This window comes from Sitophilus oryzae, unplaced genomic scaffold (genome assembly GCF_002938485.1).
Source record: "Sitophilus oryzae breed Bouriz unplaced genomic scaffold, Soryzae_2.0 scaffold_1693_pilon_pilon, whole genome shotgun sequence".
In the NCBI taxonomy this organism is placed as follows: Eukaryota; Metazoa; Arthropoda; class Insecta; order Coleoptera; family Curculionidae; genus Sitophilus; species Sitophilus oryzae.
This window is the reverse complement of record NW_022146383.1, coordinates 2,360,189-2,381,003: the sequence shown is the minus strand read 5'-3', so window position 1 is coordinate 2,381,003 and position 20,815 is coordinate 2,360,189. Positions and strand designations below refer to the sequence as shown.

Genomic DNA, 20,815 nt, shown 5'->3' with positions numbered 1-20,815 from the left:
GAGAAAAAAAAATATGATTGTTGTAATTTTTTTTCTGGTTAAGTGATGTCTTATTATGTAAATTAGAGAAAACATAAATCTGTTCCATTAAAGCAAGGAAGGTGATAGGAAGTGGATAAAATAAAAACTACATTTATTTAACTCGGTACTGTCTTTATTATACCGGGTGCGTCTCAAAAGTGGCTCATCCCCCATAATTTTTTTATATTTTCAAATAAAAAAACAAGATTTAGTATGTTAGTATATGAAATAAATTTGGATTGATTGACGCATTCAATTGTTTTTGGTCACTTCCTGTTTCACCGGAAATGACTATAACTTTTAATTTTTAAACGGCACCCTCGGTATATTTCTACTTTATTCGATAGAAAATGACACTCTGAATAGAATGACATATCATATGTCAACTTTTGACATTTTCGCATATGGTTTAATTGTAATTGTAACACGCGGTTCATAACGACAATTTGACTCGAAATACCAAGTGTGTGGTATCAATATATTCATAAAAAATGCTTTTTCCAAATATGCTAATGAGTCACCCTTGTTCCATTTGAAAAAATTGACATATGTATGATTAAAAATACGATTTGTACATCTTTTAACCGGCCTAGACAAGACACGAAACCTATTAGACAATCAAAACTATATTTCCAAGGCTCCTTGATTAAAACTTAGTGGATTGAAAAAAACTGGATTGAAATTTAAAACAGGATATGTTTTTAAGCGACAATGTCAAAAGTTGACATATGATACGTCATTCTATTCAGAGTGTCATTTTTTATCGAATAAAGTAGCAATATACCGAGGGTGCCTTTAAAAATCAAAAGATGTAATAATTTCGGTGAAACAGGAAGAGACCAAAAACAATTGCATACGTCAATAAATCCTAATTTATGTCATATACCTACTAACATACAAATCTGTTTTTTATCTGAAAAATAAAAAAGTTATAGGGTTGAGCCACTTTTGAGACACCCGGTATATTAAAAAATATTGTTTCATAATGTAATATCATTTTAAAATTCTTGTATGTTATTTTAGATTCTGAAGATAATTTTAGAATAAACCGGAATATATTTTTAATAAAAACATTATTTATTATTAACAGGGTTATAATTATGATTTTGTTACAATGTAAGTAAGTAAATAATGTAATGTAAGAGAAAAAAATCAGATTTTACATTTTACTAAAATATTATCTAAATAAGCGCCTTTCTACAACAACGCCACTGACTCCCAATGGGTAAATTGAGAGTTGCCTACCGGTCAAAAGTCGTTTCAAGACTTAAATGGATTATTAAAGTCAAATTTCTTGCAAATTTGGCACTGGCGAACCATATTTTATAGTTTTTGAACAGAAAAAGTCAATAAAATAAACAATTAAGGACTACAAGCTAAGAAAATGCGTTAATACAGCCGCGGAGATAGCGGCAACAAAGCTTTACCGCACACGTGCGACACGTACTACAAGGTAATAAATGAATGAATAGGCTCCCTCGCCTCTAATCGGTGTTGTCATATTGTAAAGAACTTATCCTTATTAAACAGTATCCGACTTATAATTTAGTAGTATAAGGACTATTTAATACATCTATGGAATATTAAAACCTACTTTATTAAACTGTAGTATTAATATCTCAATATATGTGTATAACAAGAAAAAAAATATTGATAATATTAAAGACGTGACAACATAGGCTGGATGAGGAAGGCTCGGTCGACTGTACCCAGAAGTAAACATCTGTACAAAAAAGGTTGTTTGTCCGCGTTGAGATGTAAATAGTGTAGTCTATATTTTATTTTAAGTCTATGGTTTTTGTTCTCTAGTTTCGATTTTTCGAAATTAGAAAAAATACACAACTAAAGGCAAGAAAATATTTATATTTTTAATTCTATGTTTACTTATTTCTCTAGTAGGAGTTTTTTTTAAATATATGAAATATCTTTAAAAAAAACATTATTACTTATTTAGGTCATTTACTATATAACTACTGATATTTTTTTGGTAAAAATGAAACTGACTTATTCTTCTATCTAAAATATATTTTGGATGTATTATTTTACATTAATAATGTCTATCTAGTCACTGCCATGTAACAACCTTATCTGAAACCACAAAAAATGGTTGAAACCATATTTTCATGGATGTATAGAACCTTAGATTTAGTACTTTTTATGTAAAAAAATCCATATCCCTTTGTTGTTTTACTATACAATATTATTTCAAAAAATACATAAGAATATATGGGGTGATTCAATTTTTTTGAATCAAAACTTGAAACAGTTGATAAAAAATTATTTTAAAAAGAAAATTTCACGTCAGTATAGGTACAGGGCGTTGAGTTTTCCGAATAACAAAATAAAAATTATCAGAACTGTAAAATTTTGACACAAGTTGAGATTTTTGTTGTTTGATAAACAAATTATATTAAACTTTGACATTTCTGATAGATTTTTAACACTAAAACTTTCCAAAATGTTCTCTAAATGTATTTAAACGAATAATATAGTATACAAGAAAGAAATACTCCTTTTTTGAGACAAAGGTTTGAAGCTTTTTTTTAACTAAAAACAATATTTTTAACTCCAGCCACAACAAATTGGAACGCCTTGTATATTTTGTACATATATACAGGGTGAGCCTTTGGGGATTTAAATAAAGTATAATTAAATAGTATGGTGTCAAAAATATGTTTAAAATTCAGCACAATCGTTCACCCTGTATATAGTGTCTCTTAGGTGGCATTTTCTTTTTTTACAATTTTAAACTCTTTAGACTGAACACTTTTTAAATCTATTTATTTCACTTTGTGTAGATAAATGTCAATATTATTATGACAGAAATTTTCTCAAATTGTTTATACTGAAAATTACTCATTTGAATCAAATATAAAATAATAGCTCTCTTGAAGAAAAATATCATTCTCAAAGAAAAACAATTTAAAGTAAATACAAACATTGTATTTTCTTTTGAAACATTTTATCAATTAATTATAACAATTTTTTGTTATTAATTTAAACATTTTTAGGATTAGATCCATTTCATATTAAAGCGACTCTGTAATAAATAGTGATTTTAAATATGCAGTTTTTTTGTTGTTTCACCACAGATTACAAAATGATTTTGTTAAAAAATTACAGTTAAATAGTTTAACAAATTGTTTGTTGTTGTATAGGGCTTGGTTTACTCTTATATAAGGTGAAGAATGCTCGTCGTTGGTTAAGTCTTTTTTGTTGGAAATTTCACACCACATCTAAAAACGACAAAATCTAAACATGAAAAGTACGAATAAAAGAAAATAGAAATAAATCAAATTAAAGTATATACAGGGTTGTTCACCACATACGACACGGAGTATATTGTGGCTAAACGATTAGATTTTTACAAATTGTAAGATTTGTGTTCGTTGAACGACTATTAGAGCTACAATTTAAAAATAATTTTACAAGATACAGAGTGTCCCAAATAAGAAAAAAATATCATAGTTATATTTTTTTTAATGGAACACCCTGTATATTATTCTATTTTTAGATTCTACGATCGAAGTAAAGGTAAATTTGATTAAGGTTTATCACACTTAAACCTTACCGTTTTTGAAATATTTTCAATTTTGTGAAATTACAGTAAAAAATTTAAGGCTTTATTTCTCCAAGAGTATCAAAGTTTTTAATACTAAATATTTACTGAAGATTACCTACTGATTAGATATTGTGTTGCAATAATAAAAATTTTACTACCTTATACAGAGTGTCCAAAAATTTATATTAAATAATTACTAGCTTTAAAGGGTAGTAACTTATTTAATTTAAATAGAACACCCTGTATATTTAACGTGAATCAGATGTACAATTTAATTGTCTACCAAATTGTATTATACTATTTTTTACCTATCTCTTTAAGTTTTCGTAGAAAATGCATTTTCTTATAATTTAGACCTTATTTATCACTATACCCATGGAATATTGACATTTTAGATTTTTTTAAAGCACCATATATATGTACAAAATGTACAGGTGGTAAAAATAAATACTGCAAGCCCATTTGTTTGCAAAAAGAAAATTATTTTAATCTTTGTAAAAGAGTATACCAATATTATTACTAATTATTAATATCCCTGTTTCTCGGCAGAGTCGTCAGGGAACGACCGTTACGACAGAGACAACCTATCTATCGCTCGTGTCGCACTCGTTATAACCTAAAACAATAACACAACAATAACAAGATATTGTCTGACCGCATGTTCCAGCTATTTATGAATGAGATGCTCAGTCTATATTTTATTTTAAGTCTATGGTTGTTATAAATAAGCATTCGTCAAAAAATGAAATAAAACTTATAAGATACTTTTTACAACACTGTCTAATACACATACAAAATTAAGTTTTTTTTAAATTATTAAGTATTTGGAGCAATTATTAATAATCAACCTAAACAGTCAATTAATAGTTTGAATACTGGGATCGTATTAATTGGTCCTCTTTAACAAAAAAATATTTAATTTTTTTTATCTTTTATGAAATAACTATATCGACAATATTAGTATCTGTACTCTTTGAAAATGTGTTACATCTTTAAAAATAATCTAAAATGTCAATATTCCATGGGTATAGTGATAAATGAGGTCAAAATTATAAGAAAATACATTTTCTACGAAAACTTGAAGAGAGAGGTAAGAAATGGTATAATACAATTTGATAGACAATTAAATTGTGCATCTGATTCTCGTAAAATATACAGGGTGTTCCATTTAAATTAAACAAGTTATTGCCGTTTAAATCTAGTAATTATTTAATATATATTTTTAGACACTCTGTATAAGGTAGTATTTTGTTTATTATTGCAACACAATATCTGACCAATAAATAAAGTTCAGTAAATATTTAGTATTAAAAACTTCGATACCCTTGGAGAAATGAAGCCTTAAAATTTTTACTGCAATTTCATAAAATTGAAAATATTTTAAAAACGGTTTAAGTGTGATAAACCTTAATCAAAATTACCTTTATTTCAATCGTAGAATCTAAAAATAGAATAATATACGGGGTGTTCCATTTAAAAAAATACAACTATAATATTTTTTACTTATTTGGGATACTCTGTAGCTCTAATAGTCCTTCAACGAACCCAAAACTTACAATTTGTAAAAATCTGATCGTTTAGCTACGATACTCCGTGTCGGATGTGGTGAACAACCCTGTATAATAAACAAAAAAAAATTGAAACAATGAACGTCAATCGCCTCATAGAAATAAGTTTTAAGAGAGATGTAGGATAAGAAAATAAGTTATGAGAACTAGCATTGGTTTGTAGTTAGTGACAAAAACATATATTTATTGAAGTATATGGCCCTATTTAAGAAAAATATAATAAACATTATAAAAAGGAGGGTATAATAAATATTAAGAGAATATATAACAAACATCTCTATACCTGGCTGTAACTCAAGAAAAACATACTGTTGTAATTTCTCCCCCAAAATACTTCTTCAAGATCTACATTTTTATCAGACTTTTTATAGGCTTCAAAACTCAGTTCCAAACCAACATTATCAGCAATAGTTTCATCAGTTATTAAAGAATTTGAAATTTGTTTATTGCTGTTGGTATTTTCGTAGCATTTTGCTTTCAAATTGTAGATGAAAATATCTTGGTTTCTCCACCATTTCGTTACTGTTCCTTCGGAGTTAGTTTGTCTACCTTTAAAATAATAGTTTATACCGGGTGCGTCTCAAAAGTGGCTCACCCCTATAACTTTTTTATTTTTTCAGTTAAAAAAACGAGATTTGGTATGTTAGTATATGACATAAATTAGGATTGATTGACGTATTCAATTGTTTTCGGTCGCTTCCTGTTTCACCGGAAATGACTACAACTTTTGATTTTTAAATGGCACCTTCTGATTTTTTTTACTTTATTCGATAGAAAATAACACTCTGAATAGAATGACATAACATATGTCAACTCTTGACATTTTCGCGGTTCGTAACTAAAATTTGACTCGGAATACCAAGTGTGTGGTATCAAATTATTCATAAAAAACTGCTGTTTCCAAATATGCTAATGAGCCACCCTCGTTCCATTTGAAAAAATTGAGATATGATCAAAAATTCAATTTGAGCATTTTCTAACTGGGCAGGACAAAACATTAAAAACTTTAGACGATCAAATATATTTTCAAAGACTCCTTGATTAAGAATTAGTGTTTCTAATATAGCCATGGCACCCTCTGAATGTCAAAAATTGACATATGATATGTCATTCTATTCAAAATGTCATTTTCTATCGAGTAAAGTAAAAAAATACCGAGGGTGCCATTTAAAAATCAAAAGTTGTAGTCATTTCCGGTGAAACAGGAAGTTAGCAAAAACAATTGAATACGTCAATCAATCCTAATGTATGTCGTATACTAACATACCAAATCTCGTTTCTTTATCTGAAAAAACAAAAAAGTTATCACCCCTATAAAGGGTGATAACTTTTGAGACACACCCGGTATAGTATATGTATATTTGAAGTTCGTGAATAAAATGATTAGTGTATTTACCTGTGGTGTCTAAAGAATGAGCAAATTCGTGACCAATGAGGCTGCCAATGGCTCCATAATTAAAAATCCTAAAGAGTAACATATTTCATATACAGGGTGTCCGACTATTCCGTGGACTTAGAGCTAGTACGTATTGTTGGAATCAAAATAAAAGTTCATTGAACACAATTGAAGAGTGAAAATACGAAAGGGGGTAAGTGCCAAAATTATTTTAGCACTAGTGACTATAATTTTATTATATGGACACATAGACATTTTTTTCTCAACTATGCGAGGTGGCGTTTTTTTACAAGAGACAAAAAATGTAGTAAAGGCTAGGACTTTTTTACCAAAAAAAAATCAGTCGTTAAAAATGCGTAATAGTACTATGTCGATGGAATTTTAGGACACCCTGTATATTGATTAATATTTAGTTAATTTTTTTTTGGTCCAAAAATCTTTTTTTTTTTGTGGAACACACTGCATTAACCATAATGTGAAATTTGTCATAATATAAAATAATGAAATGAATTTTGTAAAAAAATAAGGAATCAAAGATGTTTTGTAATATCCAAAATTATGAAAAAAATCTTACTTTGGAGTATGATAATCATAGAAAGGCTTTTGTAAGATTCCTAGGGGTAAAACTGAAAAAAATAATAACTTTGGTTATACAAAATTTAATTTACTTAAAACCAGATACTTACATATTGAGTTCTGTAAGACACTGTAATATGCGTTTACATCAAACACATTTGATGGCCATCTGTAATAAGTTTAAAATTAATTAAATAATGTTTTCACTCGATTTTTTATTAGTCTTACACTGGATCTGCTACTGCGGTTTTAAAAAGCTCAAAATTTCGTCTGGATTTTTCTCTTTTTACCATTAAAATGTTTAGTAAATGATTAGTCGATATGTTTACCTTAGGATAAAATAAAGTAAAATAATAAAAATGATTTTTTAAAAAAATTATATCATTAACAGGGTGTAAATGAAATAAGGCCCAATAAAAAAAATCTATTTATTTTTGGCACTTATTTTAGAGACACCCTGTATAATAGTCTGTCCAGCGGACGAGTGATAGTTGTTATTTGTCAATTTAATTGATTTTTCATTTCATCAGTCATTTTTTGGACAGACGGTAGGTATCTGGTACTTATCTTACATCAGAATAATATTCTTCTATTATGGAAACATTTTTTATCCACTTCGGATATCCAACATTGCATTTAATGTTACCAATCTTCTTCATAGCCAACAGTTTTGTTTTTTGACTCATCCAATCATTCTTCGCCAAAACCTCAATAAATTTATCTTTAATATTCTTCACCATATCTTGAATATCTTCCAATATCTTCTCATCGAAGTATAAACGAACATATTTAGGCAACAAGGCATAACTGAAGTATTCCAGTACTTTGCTGGTACACTCTGTATTTCTTGGAATATCTTTTTTGACGTTTAAGACGTTCCTGTCTATTATAAAGTTGAGGTTCTTTAGGTATCTGTTTGTGTCTCTTGAGAGCTCTTTTATTATGGACCATAATAAATAGTTTTCTAAAAAAAATATCTTTATTAGACATTTTGAGACTTTTAAGGCAATCTGTCACAAGGAGACACATAGACTTACCAATAGTTTCAGTATTATAAGTCTTGAACAGAAAAAATACTGATTTAAAGTACTCAAAGTTCCTTACTACCATCACATCATTTGATCTAATTTTTCTGGTAGTATCTATAAATAAATTCTCATTGATTGCATTGATAAAATCAAAATCAAACATGTTTGAAAAATGTTCTGTACTATTTCTTTCAGTATTAGATTTGGTGGACATCAGTTTAGCTAATTCTATCTCAAATTCCACAATTTTTACTGCACTAAATTTTGGGTAATTCGATTTGTTGATATTTAAAACATGCCTGGTACTCTTTGATATCCATTTAACGTATGATGATATTTCTTCTTGATATATATTTGGGTTTAGAAGTATACTTGAAGGAAATATGAGGTTTCCAGGTTCTATCTAAAAAATAATAATTTTGTTCTCGTATTAGTTGTAAAAATATACGTAAAAATAGATATATATGTAAAAATATACAACTCTGGTGGTATGGAAGGGTTGGGAATAAAGGGTATAAGCACAGAATATCTAGCTACGCAATATTTGATATATACTTGCGTATTTTTGATGACATTGCATTATTATGGTACCATGAAGCATATCAACTGGTACCATAATATAGTACTATATTACGTACATGGCGTTCGATTGGGCTTAAACTTGGGATACTACGTATTTTCGGTGACATTGTAATATGATGGTACTATGATGCATATAAAGTGGTACCTTAATATAGTACCATATTACGATACCATTTCCTGGCGTTCGATTGGGCTCAAACTTGGTATACTACGTATCTTCGGTTACATTGTAATATGATTGAACTATGATGTATATAAAGTGGTACCTTAATATAGTACCATATTACGATACCATTTCATGGCCGTTCGATTGTTCTTAAATTTGGTATACTACGGATCTTCGGTGACATTGCAATATTATGGTACTTTAAAGTATATCGAGTGGTACCATAATATAGTACACTATTATGATATAATTTCCTGGAGTTCGATTGGGCCCAAATTTGGTACACTTGCGTTTCTTTATAAAGATTTGTTTAATTAATAATTTTAATTTATTTTACGAATTTTAATTTATTGTTCGATGTCGTGACAGCAACTTTTATGCCGAACTAATAAATTATTAATTGTACCTGTGTCACTTTTTAAAATCTACCTAGGTCTATATAAATAACGTGGCAAACGGAAGAAATTTGTTTTTATAGTATTTTTTAGTCAGTTAACATTTTTGTACTGCATTTTAATAAATTATTTCCATTATTATTAAACTTATATTTCATTACTAACGTTCCAGCATTAATAAATATCACTATCAATCGCCCTGTATATTATTAATTTTAAAAGTAATTAAAGGTATTTTCTTAGTTAACATTATAAGGTATAGTGTATATTAAAAATGCATATGTTTTGTAATAATATACTTAAAACTATTTTAATAGCCAAAGGAATAATTAATATAAGTGTATCTGACAAGAAAAGAAGAATAGAAAGAAACACATACTGCATTATACACACAAAGAATGGGATGCCAATTCAAGTCTTTTGAATCTGGCAACTGTGCATATTTAGCCGAGCTATAAGGCCGTCGACGAGCCGTCGATCCAAAACCGAAAGTTCAAAATTTCTAATTATATTCTGATTATGATATTGTCGCGCCATCTAGTATTCTATTTGTGCAATTTTAGCTCTTTCATTTCGAGTATTTTTCTGTTGCGTAGCTAGATATTCTGTGGTATAAGGTTGGGAATTAAAGTCTAATGAAGTTTAAACTATTTAAGTATAGCTGATTTATCTTAATAAACATTCTTGGTTAGGTTTTTAAAATTTGGATTAGTTGAATTTTGATATTTTTCATATTTTTTTTGTATGTTGACAAGAATGTTTGTAAAAATAAATTCAAATCGTCAACTCAATAGAAAAAAAAAAAGTTAGGAAAATAACAGAAATATATCAAACTTACTTAAAATTAGTTAATTAAGTACTGCAAAAAAATACAAGCTCAAAAATAATAAGTATTAGAATGGTTGAATAAGCTATAATATAATTTTAAAAATTTACTTACATACAAAATGTAATTTTTCGTATCCTTATAATCTATATTAACAGAAAACTTGAAAATAGGATAAACATCCAAATTTCTAGTAATTCTCATAATTTGTTCCATAACTTTATAATTAAACGATTTCATTTCATCGTATCTTCTCAAATCATTAATATAAATGTTCAGAATTGTTCTTAAATTCTCCAAGTATACACTTTGATTTTCCTCAAAATTAACGCAAGATTGGTAGAATCTCTGTGATTTCCCTAAAGAATAATTCTCTTTGGTGTGAGTTTTTTCCAAAATTTGACGAATTTTTTTATTTAATTCATAAGAAGCTTCAGTAAAATGGTTCCAGCTTGGTTCAAAGGGTGGTTTAGTGGTTTCTTTGAACCATTTTGAACAAGAATATTCGTAGAAATTATTGCACGGATTTATTGTTTTGTTCTTTAACATCATATCTAAAAAAATGGAGATTCTAAGTAATTTTCTATACTAGATTTATTTTATTTTCTTACCTTTATTGGTCCAGTCCTTTCTAACAAAAAACGGTACACTACCAAACACACTAAATACAATATTTACAAAAACTATCACTTGGAACATCATTTTAGATATAGTCCTAACTGGAATTCTACATAAATACAAATAATTTGCACTAGAGTATATTAACCCCTGTGATGATTAAAAACTATCCAGATAACTCTTTGGTGTGTAGGTGGGTTTCCAGATGTGTACAGGGATGTTCAAAAAATGAAACAATTAAAAAAATTTTGTTTGTGTTATTTTTATTATGTTTATTTAAAAAAAAATTATCTCGATATACTGAAAATTTCAGGTGTTTTGTTTAAATAAATCTTCAGCAAAAGATATACATATACAGGGTGGTCCGAACTGTATTCCGGAAACTTCGGCAGCATATTCTGCAGATAAAAATAAGTAAAAAAGTTCGTATAAATGTATGTCCTAAAATGCTTAGTTTCGGAGATACAGGGTGTAGAAATTTCATTTTTATTTCGATTTTTTCCAAATAATTTGAGGTAACGTCAATATTTGGATGAAAATTGGTGTCTGGGAGTTTTTTAATATGAGAAATTTGATTTTGATGTCAATATGACTCCCACCTGTAGGGGGCGCCACCTACATATTTTTTAACTGGTTTAAAGAGTAATAACTTTTCGTCCGTACCTGTATAAAACTACTGAGTAAAAAAAATTAGAAACAAACTACACACACCGGAAAAATCTAGGGATATCATTTTATTAAAGTTAAAAATAAATGTTTTTAATAAACAACCACATATTTGTAGGCCGATTCTTTCTACTTCGATTGAAACGAAGTAGTCACACTAGTTATTTCTAAATTTGGGATATTTGCAGAAGTGTTTATGCATTTTTTGTCAAATGTATAAAAAGCACCTAGCATCAATTGTTCGAATTTAACCTGTACTGGCTAGGTTTTTATGATAACTGGCCAGAATTCATTCAAATAACTCTGTTTAGTATTAAACGACATTATGGAGCGTAGACATCTTAACAAAGACGAAATGCTAAGGACCATGGGTATGCTTGAAGCTGGAATGCGCCAAATCGACGTAGCTAGAGCATTAAATACAACGCAAAGTGTAATATCGCGATTAAGTGCACGCTACCGTGAAAGTGGTGATGTTGCTGAAAGGCACACAGGGCGACATCGCATTACTACCCCTCAGCAAGATCATTTTTTACAATTAAATGCTCGACGCCGATCGACTCTTACAGCACCAGAGCTTAGTTTAATTCTCCAGGAAACATATGATGTAACCGTTAGTTCTGACACTGTTCGCAATAGATTAAGAGAGGTCAACTTAAGAAGCAGACGCCCCTGGAGAGCTCAAACCTTAACGAGAGGAAATCGAGAGGTACGATATTTGTGGGCTCAAGATCATGTTCAGTGGTCGAATGAACAATGGGCCAATGTTCTCTTCACGGATGAGTCACGCTTTGGAATTCATCCGGATTCTAGAAGGTTTAGGGTATGGAGAGAACCGGGAAATCTTATTCGGTTGGATCATGTTCAGGAAGTGCACCCTTATCAAGGTGGAACAGTTATGGTCTGGGAGGAGTCCAGTTAGGCCGAAAACCGATCTCGTTTTTCTTGAAAGGTTTCTAACAGGAATCACATATCGTGATTTAATTCTTGAGCCTGTCGTGTTACCATATGCCAATGATTTTGGGAGAAACTTCATTCTCATGCATGACAATGCACGGCCTCATACAGCCAGAGTGGTAAGTGAGTTTATCAATGCTCATCAATTAAACCTCTTACCCTGGCCGGCACAATCTCCTGACCTCAACCCCATCGGGCACGTATGGGACGCGGTCCAAAGAAGAATTTTGAGAATGGGTATGCCACGTGAAACCTGTAGGGATCTGGTTCGGGCCGTGAATGCAGCGTGGCAGGCTGTACCTCTCAAGAAGAGATCGACAACCTGATCAGGAGCATTGAGAGACGATGTAGGGCTGTAATGAACAGTAGAGGAGGCCATATCCTTTATTAAGTAAAAATGGTTTTATCTTTTTTTTTAATTCACAGTTTAGAATAAAAAAAAATGTGTGTATTTTTTTGAGTTCAATAAAAATCAAGGTAAATTTGAAAAATTCGGTAAATTTCGCACAAATAAACTATTTGTTTATTTTAATTTTATTATATCAGAAATGTAAATAATAAAATTACTGACGATGGCTGGATAAAATTGTAATATCTCTAGACTTTTCCGGTGCGTGTGTTTCCGGTAAGTGTAGTTAGACTTATTAGACTAGATTGAAATCATAAATTTGAAATGTTTTTGTGCCAAAAGTTCAACAGGAACTGTTTTACCATCATTTTTTGCAGAAACATTTATGATTAATTTAAAAAAATAAAAATTTCCCAAATTTATTATTTCAGTGAAATAACTATCTCTACTCAACGCGTGTTTATTTTTCGTCAATAATGACATGTATTGACTATTTCCATTCTAAATATCTTAAGAACAATTGCTCGTAGCGATCTTTACAAAGAGATATTTTTTACGTAGAAAGTCACAGAGATGTATATTCTTTCGCTCGGTAGTTTTATGCAGGTACGGACAAAAAGTTATTACGCTTCAAAACAGTTAAAACACATATAGGTGGCGCCCTCTACTAGTAGGAGTCATATTGACATCAAAATCAAATGTCTCATGTCAAAAAACTCCGAGACCTCAATTTTCATCCAAATATTGACGTTATTTCAGAAATTATTTAGAAAAAATCGAAATAAAAATGAAACTTCTACACCCTGTATCTCTGAAACTAAGCATCTTAGGACGTACATTTATACAAACTTTTTTACTTATTTTTATCTGCAGAATATGCTGCTGAAGTTTTCGGAATACAGTTCGGACCACCCTGTATATGACGTGATAATTAAAATTCAATCACTCAATCTATCAAAGAATGAAACAAATTTCCTCTAAAATGGTATGGAAATTTTTAAAAGTATAGACGGGATTAACCCATAGACAAACTAACAAAAGCAAGACTTTTCAAAGGATTGAAGAAGTGGAATTATTGTTTTTGCGCTGGCCAGGTGAGTCAGAAATCATCGCGCAGTCGCACTCGTCAAACCTAACCTAAATAAAACGAAAAACGTTTTTGCCTTGAACCATCCTTGAACGAACTGTTGAATTCCTGATTTTGCGTTTTGTTTGGTTATTACTATTATTTTATTAGCGTACAAAACGAAAACAAATAATTTAATACATTTTACATTCATGAAGAACATAATAATTACTGTGATTATACATATTATTGTGATTACATCGCTAACGTAGACAAAACGAAGGTCCTACAAATTGACTGTAAGTTATAAGAATCTTTATCTTTTTTTTAATCTTTTTATGATTTGAATTTTCGTGCTTTATATTTTATAATAGACTCGAAATGTTAATATTTTTGCAAATTCTTGTGAAAATGTGAAGTTTATGTTTTTGTTTTATATTTGAAAAAGTTGTATATTTTTAAGATATTTCTTGTTGTTCCTATTATTAATATTATAATATACATAATTATTTTTTTTGTACCCTTTGAAGAATAATGCTTTTATTTCGTTTACCATAACTGTTGTTTTTTATCATCTTTTTGTTATTTTAATAAGAGGAATACGTTTTTCGTTTATTTAACTTTTGTTTTTATATCTGTTATGTCCAGAAATGATTGTTTATTTTACCGATGGAAATAAATTTATTTGATTTTAATAAACGCTTTTTAATTAAACATCCTTGTCTAAAAGGCTACTACAAAATACACAATCCATAAGTAAACCGTCCTCGTCTAAAAGGCCAGTTGACGCAAGCGCGGTAATAAACTCTTATCAAACTTGTTACCGTTTTGCAGTACAGCGTTGACGCGTCTTGCTTTTGTTAGTTTGTCTATGGATTAACCATTTTAGAATAAGCAAAACATTTTATGAAGAATGCATTTTTCTGAAAATGTTAATAATAAAAAAGTTTTTCCTCTTCTAAAGATAATCCGGGACAATGTAGGGTGTTCAAAATAATTAAAACACAATAATGTCGTTGAATTTTTCATTTATTCTATTTATTTTAAGAAAAAGTCTCAATATAAAGTAAAATTCTATCAATTTTGTTTAACTGTAAGTTCAAACGTTAAAAAGGTCTAAAATTTCATACAGAAATTGTCTATTATTGAATTCTATTTTTTAAAAATGCAATAATTAAATATTTATATTTGACAATTGATATTAAAATTGATTTTAAATATGTATATGTTACAGTAAAACTTGGAAATAAGTGATTGTTAACAATTACTAGTAAAAGCTCACATTCGCTGATTTGCTAAGACTAAGCCAGTAAAAGTTCAAGAGCTATTTTTGAAACCAAATTTTACTAGTGAATGCTAGCATTCCCTGGACGATAGCAGCACAGATTATACAGATTAATAGATATACACTTTGTTTTATCTTTATTGTTTATCGTGGTTCCAATTTTCGGAATCGGGCACTAAAGGCCTCTAAAGTTGTGCACAGTGCCTGACCGGCACAGTTATTAGAGAGATATCGGAAAACCGAATAGCGTCATGCAGTATTTACGCGTACCTTATCATGGTTACGATATGCGCGAGTCAATTTTTAACGCAACACCCGCTAATAACCTTACCGCCTGACGTAATTTGCGGATCAATTACACCAAGCGCTATTTCTAAATAACGTTTAAAAATTGCTTAAATGGGCATGTGCGGGTATTTGACACCCGGGGTCGGCCGGCGAGATCTTTTATTTTAGGTTATGTTTGAATTGTTTTGAATTATTACTTTAGTTTTATTAGGTAATTTGATATTTAAGTAGCTGGGATTAGTTTTAATTAAATAAATATGGCCCAAAATATGGATTCCACCTCTTCCAATATTAAAGAACCTATAAAGAGGCTTACGTTTACAGCAGATGACGACTTAGCCCTTCTAAGAGAATTTATTGCTTGTTGCCCTAAACCCACTGGCAGACGTTGAACAATAAAGCACTGGAAATAAGCACTTTAGCCCTTTACTTTTAAAATACCTAGTAAACAAAACAATTTCAAAGTTTTAAATTCAAAGTTAAGTATAAATAGCGGACGCGACGCGAACAAAATTCTTTCCGATCCGATAACTATAAATGAAGAGAGTTAATACCACCTCGCGTAAAGGAAATAACATCTGGCCTTATTAACGTCCATGCACGCTATTCTGTTTAGCGATATCTCTCTATTACGCTGTTTATTGTTATTTTACGCGAGTTTATTTTTGCCCGCAGGAAATTTGACTCGTTTGCACATCGTCATAAAAAACAATTTTCGTACCACGAATTAGGGACAAGATTTTTATCTGTATACTTATAGGATACCTAATCTGTGATAGCAGTGAGTTTAAAAGATTCAGTTAGCGCAGTTGCCACATGTTGTAAAAGATATGGATAAATAAGGATAAGTTGAATAATAGGCAATATAAGGATAACATTAAATTGGGCTAAACGTTGGCAACGTTGACAGACATCTGGCGTAAATTCGCTTTGCTTTTTGTGGTTATGTATAATTGTCTTGTTATCATTGTAAAATGTGCTGTGCGGTATTTTCCCTATGGAAGAAACTTTCTGTGAAAAAAAATAAGGTAAACCAGGCACTCGCAAAAATGTAACAGTGCTCGTTTTTCATTTCTGTAATATAATGAAGCCATAGCAAAAGTTAAGCGTGCAAGAGAAAAAAATATTAAAGAACCTAGTGACTATGAACTTATTAAAGTTTTGATGCTTGAAGTAGCGAGTTTGAAAAAACGAATAACTCCCGGTTGAAGAAAATTCGGGCATACCTTTATTTTGTCCACGATGAAGAACTTTATTAAAAAAAAACCTTGTACCAATAAGTAATCTTATGAATGTTTTTTTTTAATTCTTTTGTACGCTTTAAAACGTTTACTATCGTTTTTAAACGGTTTTATTTAGCTCGACCCGTACGGTATTTATTTATTTGTTTGTTTATTTGGGTCAAAATTAGAAATTGAAATTTAAGTACCTTCCTGTTGTCAGATTGACCTGAAATTTGGTACACACCTTTAGTTCCGATGACAATACAATATAGTAATATCAATAACATTGTAAATCTAAGATGGCCGCCGGTACAAAATGGCGGATTTCATATTTTTCCACAACCCCCTCAATATGGGTATCAAATGAAAGGGCTACACTAGTAGAATACTGTGATTATGACAAAATTTAAAATCCAAGATGGACGTCGTTACAAAATGGCGTATTAGGTGAGGGCATGAGTAGTCGTGTCCAGAACAGTTGTGTCCAAGATTGTGTGACGTTAGAAGGACAGATAAAAAAAATAGGTGTGTGTGTGTGTGTGTGATTAGATGTACCTACGTAGTTAGCGGTAGCTTTACCACCCAAGTTAAGGTAATAGGTTAAAACGTGCTGAGGACTGTATGACATTAGGGTGGCTAAAAATGTAATGTCGCAAGCGTTTTCCCCTCAAGATTGGGCGCCTCTTGTATATGCCCTTGCCCCTCTACTGAACCTCTGGGAGGGTCGATAAAAACGAAACTGCTACACAACGAAAAAGAAGGCTCGAAAAGGCGAAAGAAAAGTATAGAACGAAACGTGCAAAAGAAAGTGAAAATGAAACATATAGTCGACTACAGAAACGAAGAGAACGGTTAGCAACAGAAACACCTGAGCAACATGATGCCAGGTTAATAGCACAACGTGAGAGACAAAGGCAGCTGGTAGAGTCAGAAACACCTGAGCGTCATGAGTCCAGGCTAGCATCACAACGTGACAGACAGAGAGAGTTGTTAGCGGCAGAAACACCTGAGCGTCATGAGTCTAGGCTGGCATCACAACGAGAGAGACAAAGAGAGTTGTTAGCGTCAGAAACACCTGAGCGTCATGAGTCTAGGCTAGCATCAGAACGCGACAGACAGAGAGAGTTGTTAGCGTCAGAAACACCTGAGCGTCAGATTGTAATAAATTATCAGGTAAAAACCATGTAATAATGATGCACTAAATGAATTAAATAGAATGAGGAATATTCGGTAGGCATTTCCGTTAAATACTAAAAAACTAGAAAAATAAAAATCGGTAAAAAAACGTTTTTAAACGGTTTTATCTTATGTGCACTGAAAACTAGAAAATAATAATAACAATTAGGTATTTTGAACTTCTAGTTCAGAAATATTTTAGTACTAGGCAGAATAGCTTTTAGGCATATTAGACTAAAATAAAAACGTGGGGCCCATTAACTATTGCTCTAATACTTTCTTCTATACTAAGTGTGGATTGCATCGACTTACTATAATCGTAACTAGAGATTTTGACAATCAATAACCAGCCGTGGCGGCTTCACCAGCGAACGCCGAGCTCATGATTTACCAAAGTATAAAGATATGCTTTGCCATAGATAGGATTTCAGAGGGGCCCCACGATTTTATTTTAGTCTAATATGCCTAAAAGTTATTCTGCCTAGTACTAAAATATTTCTGAACTAGTTCAAAATACCTAATTGTTATTATTATTTTCTAGTTTTCAGTGCACATAAGATAAAACCGTTTAACTTAAAAGTTTTTTTTACCGATTTTTTATTAATATTTAGAAGCAGGGTTGGAAAAAATCATGATTTTTTTTAAAAAATCAGATTTTTTAAAATTTAAATCGGATTTTTTTGATTTAAATCAGATTTTTTTGATTTTAATTCAAAACAATATTTAAATCCGATTTCCAAATGACTAGGACTTATTTCCAATTAAAGTCCTATCCTAAAAAAACTCTGAGCGATACCGATGACATTAACAATTCTACGGGGCGTGCCATTTCTCCACATCGGTCACCAATATATTCCGCAAACAGTCGCTCGCTTCAGATCAAAAGGATTTTTTTTCAAACGTCCCAAAAGTATTAATTTTTGTCATTTTAACGGCTATAGGCATAAAAGTAAATCACTGTTACGCCTAAGCACACAAGTACAAAAATATATTATTAAACTGATATTAGGTGTCAAATTCAACGAGTGTACAAATCGTTTCTCGATTACTCTTTGTATTATTTGCAACATTTGAAATTGATTAAAACATTATTTGTAATGTTTTAAAAATATAGTGTTTTATTCGGAGTAAAAATGTAATTTTTGTGCTTCCTTGTAACGTCGGAATAGCTTTACGATGGTTCTTCAAATGTACAGCATCGGCAAAAAAAGTATAATTTCTACTCTTAATAAAACAATACACTATTGTTCGGAAATAGTATTTAAGTCGAGAATGAAATTAGTATGATCTAATGTCAAAGTGTAAAGTACTTACTGCAAATCATCAATGTCGGTAAGAATTTGGAAACATACCAACGTTTCAAAAAAAATATATAAAACAACATATTTTCTGACAAGGATTATATATTTTCGGGAATGAAGATAATAACTAGGTTCTATAGTCTGTAAAACGAATAACTTTGAATTTGGCAGTTCCCGCGGGCTTTTCTAGTGTTAATTTTATTAGGTTAGCAACTTGCGGCCATGCTGACGCAATGCCGTCTCTAATAGAACAGCCTCAGAGCGAGATTTATGACGTCACGCTAGTTAGATACTACGGATTAATGAATATGTTGTAGAATACATGGAAAACATAATTATTCCTCGTATTTTTGGTTTGTATTTTAAAAATGATATAGTTTACATGAAATATACATAATATACAGTTAATAAATACAATATATATACCTATTTATAGTAATAAATATTTTGGCAGATAAATTATGAACCATACAAATGCAGCAAATGTTTTACAATATGGCTGAAATCGTACTCCATAGTCAATGTAGATAGTTTTTGTGTTAAGAATAATAATTTTTTAAAAATATGTGGTCATCTTTTGACAAGTTTGTATTAGTTTATTAATTGCAGTAAACATTATAATATATAAATAAATTTTGTGAATGCAAATAATAATACATCACTATTAATAGATATTGAATGTTTTTTGTTAAATTAGATCGATTTTCAAACCCCAAAATTTAAAATATATTTTACATTTTACCCATTATCTTATGTACCACCTATTCATTATTTGTATATTGTAAAGCATTTGCTGCATTTGTATGGTTCATAGTTTATTTGCCAAAGTATTTATTACTATAAATAGGTATATATTATATTGTATTTATTAACGGTATATTATGTATATTTTATGTAAACTATATTATTTTTAAAATACAAACCAAAAATACGAGGAATAATTATGTTTTCCATGTATTCTACAACATATTTATTAATCCGTAGTATCTAACTAGCGTGACGTCATAAATCTCGCTTCGTGGCTGTTGAGATGGCATTGGTCTAATATTTAGAAATGTCAAAAGCTGATGACATTTTACTTTTGTCAGTTATGACATTTTGTGTTATTTTGCAAGAAGAGGAAGAACTGTCACTTGTTTTATTATTTTCCTTTTCTATTTCACGAAAGTAAAAAGAGTTACCCATCTGATTCGTTCAGGCACTCAATTTAAAGAATATCAGTAACTTTTTTGACAGGGGGATTTTATATTTGCCATGTTGGTAAAAAATAACGGTCAAAATTCAAAGTTATTCATTTTATAGACTATATATATAGAGACTATATTATAGTCTCTATATCACTAGGTAACTAGGTTCTTCTGATATAGAGACTATATTATAGTCTCTATATCAGAAGAACCTAGTTCTGCACTAGTCGGTGAATTATATGTATTCGAAAAGCGAATTTTTGTCACTTATAAATAAATTTTAAAATAAATCCCTGCGTTTAGCGGTTTTATGGATTCACACGAAATTACTTCAAAAATTGGTTCAACATTTAAGTTGATGAATAGATATTTTTATATAGTTTTATAAAATTTATAATTATTTTTCGATTTATTATCTGTTATATTTGTTATAGAAATATTTTTTATAGTTTTCTGGGACAGATTTTTATAACTTTTACAGTTATTTTTTCATTTATTATAAAGTTTCAATAAAATTAATGTTTTGATATAAATCACATGATTAAAATTAAAAAAATCACTTGATTTAAATCATTTTTT

At 30.1% G+C, this 20,815-nt stretch overlaps 1 protein-coding gene across 1 annotated transcript; it reads right to left on the bottom strand.

Annotated features, from left to right (window-relative positions):
- Nucleotides 1–1,961: 1,961 nt before the first annotated feature.
- Nucleotides 1,962–10,880, bottom strand: LOC115881057 (endothelin-converting enzyme homolog). The gene is made up of 10 exons (XM_030898417.1): nt 10,732–10,880; nt 10,235–10,674; nt 8,161–8,554; nt 7,696–8,087; nt 7,352–7,452; nt 7,234–7,292; nt 7,122–7,173; nt 6,548–6,615; nt 5,435–5,700; nt 1,962–3,257 (listed from the first exon to the last, which is right to left on the bottom strand). Exons 1-10 carry the CDS (start codon nt 10,820–10,822, stop codon nt 3,105–3,107), a joined length of 2,016 nt encoding a protein of 671 aa, XP_030754277.1. The 5' UTR covers nt 10,823–10,880; the 3' UTR covers nt 1,962–3,104.
- Between the last annotated feature and the right edge of the window lie 9,935 nt (nt 10,881–20,815).

Bases quoted from the DNA above. Each gene is read 5' to 3' on its own strand.
- LOC115881057 (XM_030898417.1), bottom strand. From the start codon at position 10,822: ATGATGTTCCAAGTGATAGTTTTTGTAAATATTGTATTTAGTGTGTTT. The intron at 7,453-7,695 runs GTAAGATAAGTA...TTTTATCCTAAG, and splicing joins TAGAAGAATATTATTCTGAT to GTAAACATATCGACTAATCA. The intron at 7,174-7,233 runs GTAAGTATCTGG...TATTTTTTTCAG, and splicing joins TGTCTTACAGAACTCAATAT to TTTTACCCCTAGGAATCTTA.